The sequence below is a fragment of the Panthera leo genome, chromosome D3 (genome assembly GCF_018350215.1).
Source record: "Panthera leo isolate Ple1 chromosome D3, P.leo_Ple1_pat1.1, whole genome shotgun sequence".
NCBI lineage: Eukaryota > Metazoa > Chordata > Mammalia > Carnivora > Felidae > Panthera > Panthera leo.
The window spans coordinates 28,889,627-28,912,555 of NC_056690.1; the positions used below are offsets into that span (position 1 = coordinate 28,889,627).

A 22,929-nucleotide genomic window follows, 5' to 3' on the forward strand; every position below is an offset into this window, starting at 1 on the left:
GGCAATGTGGACTGCATAGCTGCCTTCTCTGGGACCTGTGGGCCCCCTTTGCTCACAGGAGAAAATCCCCTGTTCTCTGGCAGGCTTCTCGTCTACCTCCTTGGCTGCCCCTCCACAACCTTCTCTTCATCCCTGCTCCTCTGAGCTCATCACAGCTGTTCATGTGCACACCATCATGTCCTGACAAATCCCCCACATTTCTATTTCCCCTGAGCTCACTTTTAATGCCAAACTGACATTTCCAATTGCAATATTTATCGTGTCCTAGATGAAACCTTTCCTTTTCTTTTTCATTCCCAAACTCATTTGTCTTCTTGGTCTGCGGCCTGGTCATCAGCACAGGTGCTCAAACCTGGCACCTGGGCATCTTCCATGATCTATCCCCTTTCATTCTCTAACATCTGATCCATCAGCAAGTCTGGTCAGTTTACTTCCAAACTACACCTCGAACCTGCCCATCTCCCTCCTTCCCCATAGCCTCCACCCTAGCACAAGCCACAGTGGCCCCTACCTGGACCACCTGATGGCTCAGGAGCTGCTCCCCTCTACCCTCATCCCTTCACAATCCCTCCTCATGCCAACCCTCTTTATTCAGAACTGGGAAGTCCCCCTCCTGGCCTGGGAGCTTCTTTTCCCTCTCCCAACAGCTGCTTCCTTTAGACCCTGGTCTAATCAACATCTTGCTTGGGTCTTCCCCAGTCTTTTCGGGTTAGTCCTGCCAAAGACCCCTCCCTGAGCAATGCTGAGCTCAACTCTCTCAATTTCCTTCAACACACTTAGCACAATAGACAGTTACTTTAATGATTTGTTTAGAGGTTAAAAGCAGTCTCTCTTAACATGGGCTGTGAGCGCCATGACCTGTGTGTGTGCCCGCGTGCGAAATCCTTTCTCATTTCTTATCACCACTGGATCCCCAGAACACGGTATATGGTAGGTGCTTAATAAAAAGTAGCTGAAATGAACAAACAGTACGAAGGAAGGAAGGAAGGAACACTGACATTCTGGGGAGAAGCAGGTTGAAGATCGAGGCTGCCCCTCTGTGGCCACATCGGAGAACTACAGCTTCACCAGGCAGCCCCAGACAAAGAACCCCTGGAGCCCCCCATTCCCACTCACTCCTTTCCAGAACAGAATTCAGGTGTCCATCAGGTCTCAATGACCCCCTGATCTTTCCCATACGAAATATTTTCCTTTTTCCAGAATGAGGATAGTGAGTACCCCACCAAAGGGGGCTTCCTTCCCCAAAGCTGAAGAGCAAGGAGCAGGCTAGCTTCCTACCTGGGAGAACTACAGTGGGAGACCCCAGTCTCAGAGGCCTCATGGGCCCTGGAAAAGAGCTGGGCCCATCAGGAAGACCCTCAGCCCCCTGAGGTCAAAATCTACCCTGAGGGAATTGGGAGAGAGGTGAGAGATAAAGAGGGGAGGTTTGGAAAGAGGTTCAGAAAGGCAGGAGCTCTTATGGCAGAGCCTGGGAAATAGCCCCATGTGTGTCCCCACACCATCCTCTGCCACTAGAGGGCTCAGAGATGCCCAAAAGTAGCCTGGGCCATAGAAGGTGCTCCCCGAGTTATAATGCCAATATGGGAAGGGTGCCTACCCCGCTCTGAGGTAGGACCCAAAACATGGGACCTGGATCACTGAGGCCTCTTCCTTACCCTAGGAACTTGTGCCTGGTTTTACAGCCAGGGTCCTAATATCCCAAGTCCATAAGATAAGACAGGCACATCCCTAAAACACCACCTTTGCACAATGACCATATTTTAAACATCTTCAAATCGGACCAAAGTACTATGCAGGATGCACATGATTTTAAAAAACAAATGAATAAATATGAAATACGACTTCTAAACTGGTTTTCTGGCTTTTCAAAGGCCCCACCCTCCAGGAGGCCTGTGTAAGTCTGAGGCTCCTGAGACCTCCTCTATGGTAGTGTCCCTTCTGTTTAACATTTTTGGACACGTCCCAGCTCAGCTCCACTGTCCTGAAGGACAGACAAGGGGAAGGCTTCTGTCTACATTTGAACTGCAGGGTTAAAGCAGCTTCCTGGGACAAGGTGGCGAGACCCTTGATGGGCGAGACAGAGGTGAAATTCTGGGGAATGGAGTCTGATGCGTGCTTCGGGAGGATCTCCCCGGGGGTGGCTGAACCTCAGGGGTCCCCCGCCCAATCACAGTGCAGAGTCTTTGGAGGTACCCACTGGGCCTAGTTCCCTGGCCTGGCCACACATTCACTCTGCACACCGTCTAAGGAAAGCAGACAGGAGAAGGCCCCACTTGGAGGGGCTTCCTTACCTCCCTCTTGAGCGGAGCCACGTAAGCCCAGGAGTTGGTGGTGGGATCATAACGCTCCACAGCATTCAGATCGTTATGGTAGTCGCGACCCGCCACCGCATAGATGTACCTGCCCACAACACACACACACAGGTCGGCGTGTTCCTGCTGCAGGGACTGGATCTGGAACCAGCGGTTGTGCCTTGGGTCATACCTTTTGAGGGAACATGAAGGCAGTGGATCATTGATAGGCCAGAAAGCCTGCCCAGCAGGCCCACACCTCCTGCTCCATCACTGTACCCCAGCTGCCCTCACACACCAGCACAGGCCTACCCACAGCCACACCAGCAGGCCACTACATGCCTGAACACGGATATGTCCCCAGCATGGAGCCTGGAAAGCATGACCAGGAACTCGGGTTTCTGCCCATGATGCCATCATATTCTAGGGGTGACCTCATGGGGGGTTTCTAGCCCACCTATCTGTCCACCCCAGGCTGCCCCATCTCACCTATCCAGATCCATGGTCCCCACAGTCCCATCCCCATTGAAGAATGCCCATCCCTGGACAGGCACAACAGCCTCCCGGCCTATGGCCAATGCCAGCACTCCCTCCAGAGTCGTCTGCCAGCATCCTGTCACAGACCACACCTCCATCACTTCAGGTACCTCTCCTAAGCTGTCCTGTTGCCAGCTGGTGGAATGAGAGCCATCTCCCACATCTCTCTTTCTCCATCAACCTTTTTTTAAAGGTTTATTTATCATGAGAGAGCAAGAGAAAGCACAAATGGGGGAGGAGTAGAAAGAGAGGGAGAGAGAGAGAGAGCGAGATTGGGCGGGGGGAGGGGGGGATCTCAAGCAGGCTCCACACCGTCAATGCAGAGTCCCACGTGGGACTCATAAACCACGAGATCATGACCTGGGCCAAGTCTGATGCTTAACCAACTAAGCCACCCAGGCACCCCGGGGATATGATTTTTTAAAAGGCTGATGGAGAGGGGTGCCTGGATGGCTCAGTCGGTTAAGTGTCTGACTTCAGCTCAAATCATGGAGATCAAGCTCCGCACTGGGCTCTCTGCTGTCACCGCAGAGCCTGCTTTGGATCCTCTGTACCCCTCTCTGCCCATCGCCCACTCTCTCTCTCAAAAACAAACATTTTTTTAAAAAGTCGTATCCCCAAGCAACTTCATTCTGACCTGCTTTGTGTGGCTGCCCCCCTCCCATAGCCCCCCTGAGGTCGTGCTTCCCCTCATCTGCCTTTGAGGGGCCTCACATGCCCAACCCACGGGATCTCAATCACTCCAGGAGACAAGCTATCACCCCTCACTTCCTCCTCCTGCATGTCAGACCCACACTGCAAAGGCCTCCTAACCATCTCCAGCTGGCTGCTCACCGGTCCTGAACGGAACCCCACACTCCCTCTGCCCACCGATCCTACCCTCAGCAGCAAAGCCCCCACTCACACCAAAATCCTCACTAGCCTAGCAGCTGGGGAGGCCCTTACAGCCCAGTCCACACCAACCTTGCCAGCACTCAGCCCTGCCGCACTCCATGCCCCAGGCCTGGCACTCCGTGGGGCACACTGGCGAGTATGCTACTTGGGTCAATACAGACGATTACAGAACCTTGAGGGACCAGGACCCTGAGAGCCCAAGGGCCAAGCCCACTCTTCCCCTGACCTGCATCTGTCCCCTTCCCTTGGACATCCACTCAGGCACCAGCATCTTGAGTGCCTGCTTCTGAAGCCTCCTTGCTCAATAGCTCATGCATAATTACAGCCGCTTTCAGATAAGTGGTTATTTCTCCACAGAAAGACCAACCCCAAGAAGACAAGCTGAACTTCAACTGGCTCATTAGAGAGTGAGCAAAGTTTGCTTTGGTCTGGGTCTGTGCCCCACACTGGTTGGTGAAGAGATAAGTTTCATCCAGATGCGCTAGGCAGCTGCTTCTTCCTGCCTGCACCTTTTGGCCAGCTCTTCCCTGACAGACAGGAATGATAGGAAACAAGGTGCTCAGGGGTTGGGGCCAACAGGAGAGAAAGAACACGCATGTGGGTCACACAGACCCAGGATGGACAGCTGGTCTGCCCCATCCAGCTGGGTGTGTCTGGGCATTGATTTCCCTCCCTTGACATTCACTCAGTTTCCGCACCTGGCCAACAGGGGGATGCCACCTGCCTCCAAAAGCTATCGTGAGGGCTCAGAAAGGGACTTCGTTAAGACTGACTCAAGTCTGTATTCCTAGACTTCGCTGTAACTCAGGGATCAGTGAATTGAACAAAGATTACCATAGGTGAAATCATTCAGTCACTCTGCAAATATTCACCGGCGACCCAACATGGATCAGGCACGGTGCTCAGTGCTGCGAATCCAGAGGCAAACTCCAGACCAGGACCCTTCTTTCCATTGTAGATGGGAAGCAGGCTAAAGAGAACACGTAAGCAAGCACTCCATATAATGACAAACGCCACAAAGGACAAGAACTGAGGTACAGAGAGGGTGATCTACTCAGAGATCATAATCTATTGGGCAGAGGGGGCCGGGAGGTCAGAGCTCTCTCACGGGGACCAGGAAGGGCCTCCCAAGAAGGTGGCGGTTAAGAACTCAATGACGAGAGGCCCAGCCAGTTGAAGGTCCAGCTGGGGACCGGAGCCCAAGCCAGTCCAGGGGCTCGGCACTCGTGAGGCCCTGCCAACTGACTGGGATGGCGCTTCCCACTGCCTTTCCTGTGTACAACACTCATTCATGTACATGTTCCCCCAACCCCGTTTCTAGTTAAGTGCAAGTCAGCATCATCCACCAGAGTGAGACAAGCAAGACCCACCCGATGCTTCCGCTTGCTTCCTTCCGGCCCTCACAGCTGCCTCAGATGCATTCATTTGGATTTGCAGTTTCAGATTTAACACACACACACGCACGCAATACATACACACACCATACATCAGTAATTTAGACACAATCACAGTTGCTCTCATTTCTTATCTCCCCACTGTGTCCTGTATTCCACATTTCTTTCTTGATTTTCTACTTTGTCAGAATAAGTTCTCAAGTAATATTTTTTCTAATAAAAACTAGCTACAGAAGGATATAAACAGTTCTAGTCACTTTAAGGCAGAATTTAGATCACCCTACTGCAAACTCGGAAGCTCAAGCTACAGTGGATACAAAACGCTCTGGAGTCCTTGTTAAATTGAGCAGACCGTTTTTCTTCTGTATTTCCACAACTTAAGCATTCCCATGGCTATTTTTTTTTTTTTAATGTTTATTTACTTCTGAGAGAAAGCATGTGCAAGAGCAGGGAGGGGCAAAGAGAAAGGGGAACAGAGGATCCGAAGTGGGCTCTATGTTGATAGCAGTGAGCCCAATGAAGGGCTCAAAACTTACAAACTGTGAGATCATGACCTGAGCTGAAGTTGGACACTCAATCGACTGACCCACCCAGGTGCCCCAACATTCCTATGACTTTTTTTTTTAATGTTTGTTTATTCTTTGAGAGAGAGAGAGAGAGAGAGAGAGAGAGAGAGCACGAGCATGAGCAGGGGAGGGGCAGAGAGAGGGAGACACAGAATCTGAAGCTGCTCCAGGCTCTGAGCTGTCAGCACAGAGACTGATGCGGGGCTCAAACTCACAAACCGTGAGATCATGACCTGAGCTGAAGTCAGATGCTTAACCAACTGAGCCACCCAGGCGCTCCAACATTCCTATGACTATTAATGAAGTCCCTTACAATCAAAGAAATGTTTAAAATATATTTTAAAATACAAACAGACATGGGAATGCCCCACGTTAAAAACAAGTGGCTATTCTAAGTAAGGTCAGAGGGCAAAAAGCCACTCCCAGGTAAGGCATATCAGTACAGGCTCTGCCCTCTCCCATCTGAAAGTAGGGTGTTCTTGGAAACCTTTCAGAAGTTGAAATGGCATAAAACAGAGCAATTACAATTAGTCTACATGGAAAAAAATTTGAGCATTCCCAGGCCCAAAAAATAACCGTTCTCAGGGCTTTTCTGATACCTGAAGTCACACCTTGCTAATGAATGCACAAAATAAATGGAGATAAAGCACAGATGCTTACAAATAGAGTTCAAAGCTATGGCCACTTGGTGCTGAGATGCTGGGTGTCATTCCTGGGGAAGGCACTTGGAAGGGCCATCTCGCTAAGGGTGCAAGCTCCTCTATAAAGGCTCACTGCTAAACCAATGCTGAACATGATCTTCTCTTTTCGTCTTGTTTTTGTAAAAGTGAAAATCCTCTTTGGAATTCTACTGGTTAGTGAAAATAGGCACTAACATAGGTCTTTCATGAAAGCAAAGTGGAATAATGTGGACTTTTGAAAGCGGGGTGGGGGAGGGGTACAAATAAAATTTGCTCCAAGAGAGTTAACTTCCTATATGCAGCTCCTATACCAGTGTTCTGATATAATCTGTTAAACCCTCAAGCCTCAAAATGCAAACTCTAACTAACTGCAAATTTTGTCTTTTCATATTCTGAGAGTCTGTAGACCCTAAGGCTGGTAAATTAAGGAAGGGGAGAGGGAAGAGAACCTAACTCTTAGACCATTCAAATTAAGACCCATCTGGCAGTTTTAAAAGTCTATGAAGAGATTAAAGGAACTCTCACCCTATAGAGAGAACAGACACCAGGGCCCTCACCACCACCCCATCACCCCAGGCAGATACTGCATCCCAACCCTTCTGAGATACCTCCCCTTGCCAGGTAGGCCTCACCAACCCTACCTGCCACAGTGACCTAACCTTCTCACTGGAGTTTGAGGCCATGGTTATCAAACACTGGTGCTGATACTAGCATTTTCCAGAGTTTGGCTTGGGACTCAGAGCACATGTTCACCAATGGGGAATTTAGACTAGTCTTGAGTGCAACGGACATCAAAGCAGTAAAAGGGCAGACTAAGGGCAGGCAGTGGCCCCAACTGTTGCCGGCATGGCCCTCTGGGAAAGCCCCAGGGCTGGCCTCCCAGTGGGCATACAACCACCCCGTTGTATGCTAAAGGCTGGTGACCATAACACCCTGGAGAGGTCTGTTTTGTAGGTCTGTGGGTTGCCTCAGCAGGGAGATGTGGCTTTGGCCCTCCCACTGTGAAAGAAACAGGCCCCTAAAAAGGAAGCTTTGAGGCTTTTCAAGGGAAGGCTGAACCTGGTGCTGCCACACCCACTGTGGAGGTTATTCTGTTAGAGAGAAAATCAAAGTATTGTTTCCTCCTTTCTGTACTCAGCATGTCCTCCTGTTTAACCTCAACTGAGCTGCCAAGCTTTGCGTCTCATCAGTTTAACAAAGGTGATTTCTTCCCAGCAGAAGTGCTGGGGCCCTCATGGGGCATGGCCAGGCCAGATCCCACCTCCACCCCCAAAGATGGAAACATGAACATGAACTTGGTCAGTACCTCACAGCCATGGAAGCAGCTGGCAATCTCCCTCTCTGCAATGCCAGCTTTCCTTCAGCCTACAGAAGATGGAGACTTCCCACATGCACCAAATCCCACGATATCAAGCCAAAGCACAGTGGAGGGGCCCTAGACACCTAATGGTAGCTGAGGCTATGGGGATCTGCGTTGGTTTCTTTGTTCTGCCCTCAAAAGTGGATTTGTGAGATCATAGCTCCATAGACTGACAGAGCTGGAAGCATCCTACAGACCATGACAGTCCACAAAACCCCCTCTTTTGGGTTTCTGTACTCAGTTCCAATGCGTGTTGGGGCAGGGCGGTGGCGGGGGGTAGGGGTGGGGGGAACCACAACACTTTCTGCACATTAATAAGCAATTCTTGGAACACCAACTGAGTCCTACAATTCAACTCAATTCTAACACTATCTATCTGGAGAAAGCATCAGATCCCACAGGCTAAGGGCTCAGTCTACAAGATGCCTCCCCACCCCACCTGTCCCCATTTCAGACACTACTCACAAGCTCAGGCTGTTTACTATGCTTCTGACCTACGAGCTACCAGCTGGAGGTTCCAATAACCCCCTCTGGCTCAGAATATCACTCTGAAGCACCAGGTTGTGCCTATGACCAACTGGCTATAAATCAGAGGTTCCCATGAACCCCTACTTGGGTTTCAATTAACCTGCTAGAGCGGCTCACAGAACTCAGAAAAACGTATTTACTAGATTACCTGTTTGTTATAAAAGGATATAAATCAGGAACAGCCATAGCCAGACAGGAAGAGATAGATAGAGCAAGGTCTGGGGAAAGAGTAGGGAGCTTCCTTGCCCCCTCCAGGTGTGCCAATCTCCCAGCACCTCCAACTCGGTGTTCACCAATCCCGAAGCTCTCCCAACCCCCTCTTTTGGGTTTTTATGGAGGCTTCACCATACAGGCACGATTGATTAAATCACTGGCCACTGGCGACTGACTCAGCCACCAGCCCTTCTGCCCTCCCCAAGGTCAGCGGGTAGGCCTGAAATTCCAACCCTCTAAACACAGGGCTGGTTCTCCCAGTAACCAGCACCCCCTTACACTTGGGGTCTTCCAAAGTCACCTCATTAACATAACACAAGACAAAATTAGCACTCTCCTCCCTTAGGAAATTCTGAGTTCTGGGAGCTGTGAACCAGAAACTGTGGATATAGACCTAACATATAGCAAAAACATATATAGTACATCACAATATCCCACTCCTTCTTGAAAAACTGCCTCCTCAGAGGACCTCGGGGGACCCCATGTCCGGCAACACCACTGACGACAGGGCAGGCAAGGGTGGTGAAACCTGGCACGAGGTTCAGCGATGCCTGTCTTTTGGGTCCCGTAGGCTGAGAACTGTACACTGCAGAAGAGGGAGGGACGACCGGAAGCCATCCTCCACCAACGCCTGTGCTTCAGAGGGCAGAGCTGCCTAGCAGAGGGAGCCCTGGACGATACATGTCAAAGCTGGAGAGGGCGAGATGGAAGGAGAAGCTGCCCTGCCCAGTGTTCCTGGCAACTAGGTCCCCTCCCTGTGTTTGGCCAGTCCAAGTGCACAATCACAACCTAGACCCTCACCAACAAGACAGTGGGTATGACCCATGGTGAGTGGGTTTGAGAGGAAAAGAACAGCGAAAGGAAGCATGCTGGGTCCCCTCTTCCTTGCCTCACCACAGCCCTCACTCTCCAAATTAACCTGGACTTTACTCCACAAAACAGACCTACCCCGACGAGCCACAAGATTAATTTAAAAGGCTACAGCCTCGGCCCTTGCAGACCCCACTCCATAAGCAGCCTCCTGGGCCCACAACTCCTGCACCACAGCGTCACCCACAGACCAAGTCTCAGCCAAGCACCCATGCCTACCTCCAGCACCGGGACTCGGCACGAAAGCCCTGGACATTGTTGTCCCCTCCGATCAGGTACACAAAGTTGTTGAGCACCGCAATGCCCTGGTTGGACATGCGGGGGGCCAGGGAGGCGGTAAAGTGCTTCCACTCTCCCAGCAGGGGGTTCAGGTACTTGGCCTGGTCACTCAGGACAGTGGATGGCGTGGAATGAATGCCCCCAAAGCCCACAACACACTGGAAGTCCGACCGCAGCTCTGTCTGAGGGCCCTGCAAGCTGGGCTGCAGGCTCTCATTGCGGTGGTACATGAGGGCATTGGCCACCGTGTCCCTCAGTGGGCTGGGGTCCAGCTTATCGTGCAGCCGCTGGAGGACCTCAGCTTCCATCAGGGGGAAACGCACGGTCTCAAGGAGCTTGGGGGGCTCGTGCAGTGAGATCTGGTCGGCCTGCACCTGCTCCAGGGTGTAATGGTAGAGCAGGGCACCCTCATACACTTCGGTCTCACAGGAGACCTCCAGGCGGTTGCTGCTAAGGAGGGAGTAGACCTTCTCCAGGGGAAGCTGGCGGTACTTGTCAGTCCGAGAGAAGGCCACAAAGTTTTTGAGGATGTAGGTGTCCAGCTGCTCAGTCAGACGGCTCAAGTCAAACAGCTCCGCCAGCCGGTAGACATCAAGGATGTTCTCTTCATCCACCCAGGACATGAGGAAATCACAGCAGAAATGGATGATTTCTGGGATCTGTGAAAAGAACAAGCCCCATTCAAGCCTGGGCTGGGAACAGTGTCTGAGTGAGGGAGACAGAGGATAACAGTGGACGCGAAGCTATTGTTTACAGCTGGCCCCCTTCCACCACCCCTGACCTTTCCCGAAGTGGAGGCCTGGCGCAGCTGCTCTCCCCCAATAGTAGAGATGATTGGGGCTCACTGCAGACTGACTGGGTTTAAACCTGGGCTTCAAAGAGATCTGTAGAACATTCTTAACCTCTCTGAGCCTCAGTTTCCTCATTTATAAGAGAAGCGATTAAAGTAGAGAGCAGTCCTGGATTAGAAGAATAAATATTGTTAAAACATCAATACTACCCAAAGCAATCTACACATTCAATCGATCCCAATCAAAACGCGCTGGCATTCTTCTCAAAGCTAGAACAATCCTAAAGTTTGTATGGAACCACAAGAAGATCCTGAATAGCCAAAGTGATACTGAAAAAGAAAACCAAAGCAGGAGGCATCACAAGCCCAGACTTTACCCTCTACTACAAAGCTGTAAACATCAAGACAGTACGGTATTGGTACAAAAACAGACACATACACCAATGGAATAGAATAGAGAACCCGGAATTAGACCCACAAATGTATGGCCAACTAATCTTTGACAAAGCAGGAAATAGCACCCAATGGAAAAAAGTCTCTTTAGCAAATGGTGCTGGGAGAACTGGACATGTAGAAGAATGAAACTAGATCACTTTCTTACACCATATACAAAAATAAACTCAAAATGGATGAAAGACCTAAATGTGAGACAGGAAACCTTCAAAACCCTAGAGGAGAAAGCAGGCAACAAACCTCTTTGACCTCAGCTGCAGCAATTTCTTACTTGACACATCTCCATAGGCAAGGGAATTAAAAGCAAAAATGAACTATTGGGACCTCATCAAGATAAAAAGCTTCTGCACTGCAAAGGAAACAATCAACAAAACTAAAAGGCAACCAACGGAATGGGAAAAGATATTTTGCAAATAACATATCGGATAAAGGGCTAGTGTCCAAAATCTATAAAGAACTTACCAAACTCAACACCCAAAAAACAAATAATCCAGTAAAGAAATGGGCAGAAGACATGAATAGACACTTTTCCAAAGAAGACATCCAGATGGCCAACAGACACATGAAAAGATGCTCAATGTCACTCATCATCAGGGAAACACAAATCAAAGCCACACTGAGATACCACCTCACACCAGAGTGGCTAAAATTAACAACTCAGGAAACAATAGATGCTAGCGAGGAAATGGAGAAACAGGAACCCTCTTGCACTGTTGGTGGGAATGCAAACTGGTGCAGCTGCTCTGGAAAAGTGTGGAGGTTCCTGAAAAAATTAAAAATAGAACTACCCTATGACCCAGCAATAGCACTACTAGGAATTTACCCAAGGGATACAAGGGTGCTGATTTATAGGGGCACATGTACCCCAATGTTTATAGCAGTGCTTTCAACAATAGCCAAATTATGGAAAGAGCCTAAATGTTCATCAATCGATGAATGGATAAAGATGTGGTTTATATATATAATGGAATACTATTTGGCAATGAGAAAGAATGAAATCATGCCATTTGCAGCAACATGGATGGAACAGGAAGGTATTATGCTGAATGAAAAAGTCAGTCAGAAAAGGACAGATATCATATGTTTTCACTCATATGTGGATCTTAAGAAACTTAACAGAAGACCACGGGGGAAGGGAAGGGGAAAAAAATAGTTACAAACAGAGAGGGAGGGAGGCAAACTGCAAAAGACTCTTAAATACTGAGAACAAACTGAGGGTGGATGGGGGGGTGGGGGAGAGGGGAAAATGGGTGATGGGCATTGAGGAGGGCACTTGCTGGGATCAGCACTGGGTGTTGTATTTAAGCCAATTTGACAATAAATTATATTAAAAAAAATAAGAAAACCAAAAAAAAAATAATTAACTCAAAAAAAATAAAAATGAAAAAAAATAAAGTGGAGAGCAGTAAGTTGAAGATGAGATGGTACCCAGGAACTACCTGGCACAGAGTAAAACCTTTCAGATCAGAAGTACTGAATCTCCAGAGAATCAGGAAGCAGCACAGTGGCCACTGTATCAATTACCCCTGGTTTGGAAGGCACCTAGGACTCATGCCCCCCCTACCCAGGCTCTCTAGAAACATCCAGCTCTCTTGTCCTGCCACAACCCCCACAACTGCAGGCTCAGCCAAAGATGCAGGCCCAGGGAACCCACCCCCTTCCCCAGGAGATGGCCCTGAAGCACCCACGCGCTAAGAACTGCCAGCAGAGCGTTCCAGACGCTTGCCTAGCACCCATCCTGGGAATCCCACTAAGTTCTTAAAAGGCTGGGAGCCACCCTGACTGGGCAGAGGCCCGCATGACTCCAGCTAGCACAGGGGTCACAGGTGGCTGGCACCTGCCCGTGTCCAATCGTGCAGAAGAACGAATGAGACGGAAGGAGAGCGAGAGACAACACTGCTAAGGTGGGAGCTGAGAAGTGAGCCACAGGCTTAGAGGCCACCTGGTGATTAAACAACCAGAGCAAGGCAGGGCGGAGACAGAGGGGAGGGCTCTGGGGAAAGCTGCCCAAGCATCGCTAAGTTCTTTAGGAAAACAGGATTTTAGAATAGCCCTAAAAGCGGAAATGCCTTGAGGTGCTGGGTGGCTTAGTCGGTAAGCATCCGACTTTGGCTCAGGTCATGATCTCACAGTTCGTGAGTATGAGCCCCACATGGGGCTCTGTGCTGACAGTGTGGAGCCTAGAGCCCGCTTTGAGTTTTGTGTCTCCCTCTCTCTCTGCCCCTCCCCCACCCCCACTCACACTGTTTCTCTCTCTTTCTCTCTTTCAAAAATAAACATTAAAAAAAATTTTAATGTGAATATCTCACTTATCATCAACAAATTAACCATTGCACATACAATAATTCTGCTGGTATGTGAAGCTTATTAATAAACGTTTAAAATCTTTTTACCTTTATTTTTTTCACATTCACAAGATACTCAGTGCTTGCCAGGTCACAAGATGAGAGCTGAAGGAAAACCTGCCAAGTGCCAGGAATGCGTCTGCCCCACATGGAGCATTCCCACTGTGCTTTGTTAAGCCCTAAAAGTTCACTTGACCACCTGTTTTCTCCCTTGGCAGGCACTTCTGCTTTGCCTTGTCTTCCTAAAATACTACTTCTGATCTGTCACGGACCAGGACACTGAGGACCAGTTTCAGGATTGAAAGTGAGAGCAAACAGCTCTCAGTGGGTCGGAGAAGCAGCTCCTGAAGAATCCAGGGGCCATGTCATTGTCTCCTTTCCATCCTCATGGTCACAGCAGTGGACCCTCTGCTGGGGAAGCTCACAGAGGAATCACCCCAGGCTTGCCCAGTGCAGGAGCCCACAAGAGGCTCGGAGAAAGGAGTCCTTGCTAGAGGTTACCCAGTGGTGACAGTCTCACTGAGATTCAAATCCAAGTCTCTGGGGACACCACAAACAGTGTGATCCTGAATTAGTGCAAGGCACAGCGCAAGGGGAGAATGTGGTCACTGGCTACATGAACAAACAGGACCCTGGTGGGCCTATGGACTTGGAACTCTTATGCCAAGTCAAACTTGCTTTAAAAACCACATTGCAAGGCACTTGTTGGGATGAGCACTGGGTGTTATATGTAAGTGATGAATCACTAAATTCTACTCCTGAAACCATTACCACGCTGTATGTTAACTGGCTGGGATTTGAATAAAATTAAAAACAAAACAAAAAACAAAAAAACCCAAAAACACACAAATAAAAAACAAAAAACAAAACTGCAGGGGCACCAGGGATACTCAGTTGGTTGAGCATCTGACTCTTGATTTCGGCTCAGGTCATGATCCCAGAGTTGTGGGATCAAGCCCCTCATTGGGCTCCACATTTACAGTGCCTGTTTGGGATTCTCTTTCCTCTCTCTCTTCCCCTCCCACGTGCTTGTTCTCTCTCAAAATAAATGAGCATTAAAAAAAAAAAAAAAAGGAACATTGCATAGAATCCCAATATGTTAAAAATCAAATCCCCAAAAGCCAGGCTGCTCGAGGTGAAGCAGGGATGCCCATCCCGTGCTACCCCTCACAATGACCTCAGAGACACTAAAGTGCTCAGGAGCACTGGCTCTACCCACTCGTGGCATAGGAAGAGCTGTGGTCAAACCAACCCAACAAGTACGGGCCCCCCACCCGCCCATGTGTGAGTGAATGTGCAGGGAACTGCCGGGGCCCTGCCACGCAGGGTGGGGCCTCCTGACACCCCTAAACAGGTTGGTTTTCCAGAACTGCATTCTTTCTGATGGCCCCAAACATGCTCTGACCTGAGAAAAGGTCAGGATAATAAACTCACCATAGCATTTCATTTTCACTTTCAACAAATGTAAGGCGAGAAGTCTCTCCAGCCAGAGGAAACCATCTGATGATGGCTCCTGAGAGCAAAGGCACAGGCAGGCCCACCCCTGAGTGACTGTACCCACACTGCCGAGCTAATACAGCCTTCTAAAATATAAGTCACACTGTCAAAGCCTCAGAAAACTTTCGGCGTTCTGTAGGAAAACAACTATTCAAAGTTCAATGACAAAAAGGAAAGTGGTTTCAAACAGACTGACAAAGCCAAGTGGGGGGACGAGCAGAAAGGGCCTGGGCAACCATGGGAGCTCAGCTTTGTCGGACGCTGGGGCACGAAGGACATCACGTACCCACCTCAGGGTCGGCCCCCGTGTTTACATGCAAGATCTTCTGAGCGGCAGAGAGGCCAGGTAGAAGGAAAGTAACCAGCAGAAGAGCAGAGGGCAAAGGCAGAGAAGGAGCCTGGACCTGGAGGCATTTGGAGCAGCTATGCTTCAGCGCCCAGAACTGGCTGAGCCATGTACCACCCAAGAGCCTCTGCCCGACCTGTAGGCTCTTTTGCTGCCTGGCATCTTCGCCTGCTGATCCTCCTCATACCACTGCCCTGCAGATACCTGCAGAACACCCCTGGGTTTGGGTCTGCCTTGCTGGAGCGAGGGCAGCCTCACCTGCAGCTGGCAGGCAGCAACCAGCGTCTCCTGAACATTGCTCAGGCTGAGCTCCAACTCAGAGGTATAAATGAAATGCAGGATTTGGCACATGGCATTGTAGGACACGCCGTGGATCAGGACTTCTTCCTGCTCCATCTCCTTCAATCCTCCAGCAAACATCCCTCTGCAAAGTAAAAACATGAAACAGTGTTGTCGTATCAATGTATTATCAATCAGAATGCCAGCCCAGGCCGCAAAGAGTGAGAGCATCCAGAACAGGAGGCAGGCTGACCCAGCAGTGACGTGCAATAGAGTATCAGCTCACTCTGTGCTCTGGGCACTGATGCTTGCCACAGAAGGTGCCCACAAACTCCTGACCAAATTTGGACAGCCATCCTAGAAATCACCATCATGGGCTGCAAGGTGTCATGAATGAGCCTCTTAGGGACAGGGACAATGTCCAGCTTGCTTTCTGCTGTATCCATGATATACTTCCTGGATCACAGCAGCAGCCCAGGGCATGTCATGAAAGAATGGATGAATGGGAAACAATAAAACTCATTCCATTCAAAATATATTAACTGAGCGCCTAACTATACCAATCAGAGTCAAAGGTGTAACAGTCAAGTAAAGTGTAAGATTCCTACTTACATGGAGTTGGATGCTAGAGAGAACAGCAATTAAAGAACAAGGCATTTCTGAGTGAGGAAATGCTAGGAAGAAACACAACTGGGCATCTGATCTAGGAGCACCAAGCTGGGAGAGGGGAGCGGTGGAGAGTGATGAGGAGCAGAGACAGGCTAGCTCTCAGGAACCAAGATGGGGCTGGGTGGCACCTCACCAGCCAGCAGACAGCATTCCAGGTAGAGGAGACGGGTGCCAAAGTCCTGGAGCAAGGATGAGTTCAGTAAACAAGGCAGCCAGGCCAGGGCAAGGAAGAACTGAACAGGTAAAACAGGGCCAGGTCCTGCTTCCCCAGGTCAAGACTGAGCCAGGATTAAAATCCAGGCACTGTCAGGGAACTTTACACAGGAGAGTGGTATGAGTAGACTTTGCAGGAGGGAGGGCTCCTGCAGGCCTGGGAAGGGCCCAGTGGCAGGGAGAATATGCTGAAGAACCAAATCTAGGAGAGCACTGGAAGAATCAGGGCCCTTGGCTGGGTTAGCTGGGCTGATGGGGACTTGGGAGGAATGGGGCCAGAGAGCACAGTTACCATCAGTGAGATGCCTCTGAGGCATCCCAGTGGGGAGCCACTTAATTAGTTGTTCAGAGGGAAGAAGGTTGGGGGAGAAAGGGGAGGCAGCAGGGCTGAAATATGACAGTCAGCAACATACAGAGGACAGAGTAGCTATTTTTTACCTTTTGTTTATTTTTCAACTAGGTAAATTATATGTGCAGTACATGACTTAAAATATACAACAGGGTGAAAGTCTCCCTCTAGCCCTTCCTCCTCTGCTCCAGGCCATCAGTTCCTCTTTCCAGGGCAGCACTATACCCAGAGACACTCCATGTATGCACCTTATATTCTACATCACGTTTTGACTTAGCAATGCATCTTGGAAATGGCTCCTTACTGGTATACATAGGGCTGCCCCTCTTCCTGTAAAGGCTATCATGGTTGATTTAACCCCCTGCTGCTGGGATATACCTGGGTTACTTCTAATCTCCCATTATTTCACCAGACAGATGGTCTTACATTTTGCTTAAGTGCTTGCCAGGATTCTTATGAAAGCAATTGCTGGGACACAGGGTTTATATATATTTATACTTTGATAATACTGCCTACATACTAACAATCTTCTAAGGGAGAAATCTTATAATGAACCAGACAGATAATCTTGTCAAGTGTTTAAGTGCCATTATTATTATTATTATTATTATTATTATTATTTTTTTTTTTCTTCTTCTTCTTCTTCTTCTTCTTCTTCTTCTTCTTCTTCTTCTTCTTCTTTTTTAATAAGCTCTACACCCAATATAGGGCTTGAACTCATGACCTCGAGATCAAGAGTCATGTGCTCTTCTGACTGAGACAGCCAGGTGCTCCTTAAAGTGTCATTTCTATATTCTTTCTGAACAGTCCAGATTCTTTGTCCATTTTCTATTAGACTCTGTCTTGTTAATTTGAAAAATCTGCCCTTTTTTGGATGAGTTGAAATTTTTTCTTCTACCTCAGATCTTTTGATTTTATGATGCCTTTTGTCATGGAGAAGTCTGTCTGTTTTGAATGCAAATTTCTCATTTTCTTTTTTTGCCTGTGAGTTTTATGCCAAACTTAAAACAGCTCTTCCCTATGAGGGAAAAACATCAAAAACATTTATCCAGGGGGCACCTGGGTAGCTCAGTCAAACATCTGACTTTGGCTCAGGTTATGATCTCACAGTTTGTGGGTTTGGGCCCCGCGTTGTGCTCTGAGCTGACAGCTGGGAGCCTGGAGCCTGCTTCCGATTCTGTGTCTCCCTCACTGCCCCTCTCCCATTTGTGCTCCCTCTCTTTCTGAAACAAACAAACAAACAAACAAACATTTAAAAACAAAAAACAAAAAAAACCCAGGGGCACCTGGGTGGCTCAATCGGTTAAGCGTCCAACTTCTGCTCAGGTCATGATCTCGGAGCTCCTGACTTTGAGCCCCACATCAGGCTCTGTGCTAACAGCTCGGAGCCTGGAGCCTGCTTCTGTGTCTCCCTCTCTCTCTGCCCCTCCCCGGCTCACACTCTGTGTCTCCCTCTCAAAAATAAATAAACATAACAAAAATTTTAAAAACAGTCCAACTTTATGTTTTTCAAGAGGACTAACCCATCATCACCTTCCCCCACTTGGGATGCCATCTCTACCACATACAAAGTTTGTGGTAGGCTTGTGTCTGTGTTCAAACCTCTCATCTTTCCCAGTAACATTCCAACATTTCTTCAGGCACCAGGAGCCTGGATTACTGCAGCTCTGTTACATGCATTAACTAACGTAGGGTAGGGCCAGTCTCCTTTCATTACCTTCTCAACAATTTCCTGGCCTTGCTTGCTTTTGAAAATTTGGACTTTAGAATCAGTATGTGCAATTCCCGCCCCCATAAAGTCTCTTGATTTAAAAAAAAATTTTTTTTTATGTTGGGGCGCCTGGTTGGCTCAGTCGGCTGAATGTCTGTCTTTAGCTCAGGTCAAGATCTTATGGTTTGTGAGTTGGAGTCCAGCGTTGGGCTCTGTGCTGATAGCTCAGAGCCCGGAGCCTGCTTCAGATTCTGTGTCTCCCTCTCTGCCCCTCCCCTACTCGTGCTCTTTCTCAAAAGTAAACATTAAAAAAATAAAATAAAAAATTTTTAATGTTTATTGACTTTGGGGGGGAGGGAGGGGCAGATAGAGAGAGGGACAGAGGATCTGAAACAGGCTCTGTGCTGATAGCAGAGAACCTGAGGCAGGGCATGAACTCACAAACTGAGATCATAACCTGAGCTGAAGTCAGATGCCCAACCAACTGAGCCACCAGGTGCCTCAAGTCTCTTGATGTTTTTATAGGGAATGCATTACACATCTAGACTCATACAGAGAGAGCTAGCATCTTTGTGATGGACACAATGGACTCTATCTCACAAGCCAGCCTCTGGGTCTCTTTGCAGGTCTTATAGGTCACCTGCTCACAGACTTGACACTCGCACGTTATGTCTAATTCCTAGATATTTTACTCCATGCATACACTCTCAGGGGGTGCTTTCCCACTCTGTGGTACCCTGACTCACTCTTTGGGGTATCCAAGCATTGCATGGACCTTGACTAGATCCTGAATGGGGAGGGGTGGGAGGAGACAGAAAACATTTTGAGGAAAACTAGGGAAATCTAAATATGAACATCAGATAAAATTATGGAATGACTGTAAATGTTCTTAGATTTATAATGGTACTAAAGATATACCAGAGAAGGCCCTTATTCTTAGAAGTGCAATAAAGTATTTCCAGTAAAACTGTCATATCTGCAACTTACTCTGAAGTGAATATGCAAAATGTTAACCAATGAAGCTAAGCAAAGGTCACAGGTGTGTTCACTCCACTGATCTTGCAGCTTTTCTATAGGATTGATATGTTTCAAAACAAGAGTTAGGGGGGCGCCTGGGTGGCTTGGTCGGTTAAGCGTCCGACTTCAGCTCAGGTCATGATCTCACGGTCCGTGAGTTCGAGCCCCGCATCGGGCTCTGTGCTGACAGCTCAGAGCCTGGAGCCTGTTTCAGATTCTGTGTCTCCCTCTCTCTCTGTTCCTCACCTGTTCATGCTCTGTCTCTCTGTCTCAAAAATAAATAAACGTTAAAAAAAAAACAAAAAAAAAAAACAAGAGTTAGGGAGGGAAAAAAAGGCCAAAAGAAAAATAAAATATGCAGGCACTCCTTCTGGTTTTGTTGTTTTTAACCAAAAATGGGTGCTTAATTCTTTATCATAGTCTTACCCCTTTTCTGTAACACTGAAATTATGTCAAAATAAAAACTTTAAAAGGGGAAAAACTTTTGAAATGATGTCCATACCTCATACCTATTAGGATGGCCCACTACCAAAAAAAAAAAAAAAAAACCCAAAAACAAAAACAAAAACAAAGTAACAAGTGTTGGTGAGAATACAGAGAAAATGGAACTCTTCTGCATTGTTGGAGGGAATGTTAAACTGATGGCAGCTGCTGTGGAAAACAGCATGACAATTCCTCAAAAAATTAAACATAGAATTAACATATGACCCAGCAATTCCACTTTTGGGTACATACCCAAAAGAACTGAAAGGAAGGTGTTAAGAAGGTATTTGTACATCCACATTCATAACAGCATCATTCACAATAGCCAAGAGGCAAAACAACCCAAGTATCCATTGAGAAATGAATGGATTAACAAAATGGTATATTCATACAATGAGACATTGTTCAGCCTTAAAGAGGAAGGAAATTCTGACACATGCTACAACGTGAATGAAACTTGAGATTATGCTAAGTGAAAGAAACCAGTCACAAAAGGACAAATACATAGGATTCCACTTATAAAAAGTTCTAGAGGGGTGCCTGGGTGGTTCAGTAAGTTAAGCATCAACTCTTGATTTTGGCTCAGGTCATGATCTCAAGGTTCATGGGGCTCCACGCTCAGTGCGGAGCCTGCTTGGGTTTCTCTCTCTCCCTTGCTCTCTGCCCCTCTCCCCGCTTGCATGTGTATGCACATGCACACATGAGCTCTCAAAATAAATGTTAAAAAAAAAAAAGTTCCTAGAAACAGAAAGTGAAATGGTAGGGCTGGGAGGAGGGTATGGAAAGTTGTTGTTTAATGGGTGCAGAATTTCAGTTTTGCGAGATGATAAAGTTCTAGAGACCCCTTCCACAACAGTGTGAATACACTTAACACTATTCAGCTGTACTCTTAAAAACTCTGGGTGGCTCAGTTGGTTAAGCGTCTGACTTCAGCTCAGGTCATGATCTCTCAGTTCATGGGTTCAAGCCCCGCGTTGGGCTCTCTGCCGTCAGCTCAGAACCTGCTTCAGACAGTCTCCCTCTCTCTGCCCCTCCCCTGCTTGCACATACATGTGCATACTCTCTCTCTCTCTCTCTCAAAAATAAACATAAAAAAATGGTTAAGATGGTAAATCTTATCGTATATGCTTAAAATCACAGCAGGGGACCAACAAAATAAATGCAGGGCATGACCACCACAGAACACTGCAGAATCATAATGAGGGCTGCCTCTACTGCTAGGATACCATAACCAGATGTCCAATAAGCTCCCTCTGATGTCCAGTGAGGAACATTCCCAACATGAGCTTGTTCAGGCCCCCAATCCCTGGTCCAAATCCTAGAGGCCCAAGTGTGTTTCAGAATTCAAAAGGCTTCGGGGCGCCTGGGTGGCTCAGTCGGTTGAGCGTCCGACTTCAGCTCAGGTCACGATCTCGCGGTCCACGAGTTCGAGCCCCACGTCGGGCTCTGGGCTGATGGCTCAGAGCCTGGAGCTTGCTTCTGATTCTGTGTCTCCCTCTCTCTCTGCCCCTCCCCCGTTCATGCTGTGTCTCTCTCTGTCTCAAAAATAAATAAACGTTAAAAAAAAAAATTTTTTTTTAAAAATAAAAAAATAAAATAAAAAAAAAAGAATTCAAAAGGCTTCAACTGGAAAAACACTGCACCCATGCCATGTATGATGTCACACCCCTGAAGGGCCTAGGTCAGTATCTCATATCCAAACTCCTTAATATTTCCAAGTATATTGAGTGGGATAAAAATAAAATAAAATTAGGGAGGGAGCCAAACCATAAGAGACTCTTAAAAACTGAGAATAAACTGAGGGTTGATGGGGGGTGGGAGGGAAGGGAAAGGAGGTGATGGGCACTGAGGAGAGCACCTGTTGGGATGAGCACTGGGTGTTGTATGGAAACCAATTTGACAATAAATTTCATATATTAAAAAAAAAACAAACTGAGAATAAACTGAGGGTTGATGGGGGGTGGGAGCGAAGGGAAAGGGGGTGATGGGCACTGAGGAGAGCACTGTTGGGATGAGCACTGGGTGTTGTATGGAAACCAATTTGACAACAAATTTCATATTAAAAAATAAAATAAAATAAAATAAGCCTCCTATGAGTTTAGGGCAGGTTTTGTGGTTCAGTAAATTTGTACCAAAATTTAAAAAAAAAAAAAAAAAAAAAACCTCATAGAAAAAATGGCAATGTGGGAGAACCCACCTTTCCCTATCCCCCACAAAATCAACCACTAGACAGCTACCAACTAACAAAAATAGCTCTAAAGAGACCCCCTGAACACATTTATGACATTTTGGCAATGTGGTACAACAACAAAAAAACAAAACAATTTGTCAATTTCAGGACCAGTATTTGCAAAAATAAACAGTGTACGGATGAATAGGAACTTTTGAAAATAGTTACCATGGGGGGTGAGGGGGAGGTGGGGAGATGATATGGAAGGAAGGGCAGGGGTAAAGTGGTGCTTTCAACTTTTTTCCCACATATTCAAAAAGTATTTTAGCTGTGGGAATGGATGCTGATGTCTGTGGAGGGCTACAGACAAGGTCCCCTTTGAGCGATTAAGGACGACTTGCATTATAAAAAAGATTCTCTGACATGGAAACAAAGCCTCCCTGGGCTAGGGTCTGCTGCTTTGCAAGTAACATTAGGGACAGTGGTGCTCTGGAGCTCTGTACTGAGGTCTCACTGAACACGTCATGCTGTCATTCACAAACAAGCTGAAGTTTTCTTGTGTGTTGGCTAATCTCTCCAATTTTGATACCTGTGTTATATAACTCTCTTTTTTAAAAATTTGGAAACTTCTGGGACGCCTGGGTGGCTCAGACGGTTGAGCATCCAACTTCGGCTCAGGTCATGATCTCGCAGTTTGTGAGTTCGAGCCCCGTGTCGGGCTCTGTGCTGACAGCTCAGAACCTGGAGTCTGCTTTGGGTTCTGTGTCTCCCTCACTCTCTGCCCCTCCCTGCTCGCACTCTCTTTCTCTCAAAAATAAATAAACGTTAAAAAAATTAAAAAAAATAATAATAATTTGGAAACTTCCTTTCTCTTTATCTGCTATGAAAAAGCTTAAATGGCATTACAGTTTGTTCATAAAAGGGATAACTCCCCAGGATGTGTCTGGGCTTCATGCTTTCGTGGAAAATAGAACTTTCTGTTTCAGGCATGAAGT

The 22,929-nt window shown here is 47.6% G+C and overlaps 1 protein-coding gene across 2 annotated transcripts in view; it reads right to left on the minus strand.

The window, feature by feature from the left end:
- Nucleotides 1-22,929, minus strand: part of KLHL22 (kelch like family member 22) — a 40,657-nt gene that overhangs the window by 8,869 nt on the left and 8,859 nt on the right. For both annotated transcript variants that reach the window (XM_042910134.1, XM_042910135.1), the window contains exons 3-5: nt 15,302-15,467; nt 9,553-10,271; nt 2,292-2,484 (exon numbers count right to left, since the gene is read on the minus strand). In XM_042910134.1, the coding sequence (XP_042766068.1) occupies nt 2,292-2,484; nt 9,553-10,271; nt 15,302-15,467 (1,078 nt within the window). The remainder of the gene's footprint in view (nt 1-2,291; nt 2,485-9,552; nt 10,272-15,301; nt 15,468-22,929) is intronic.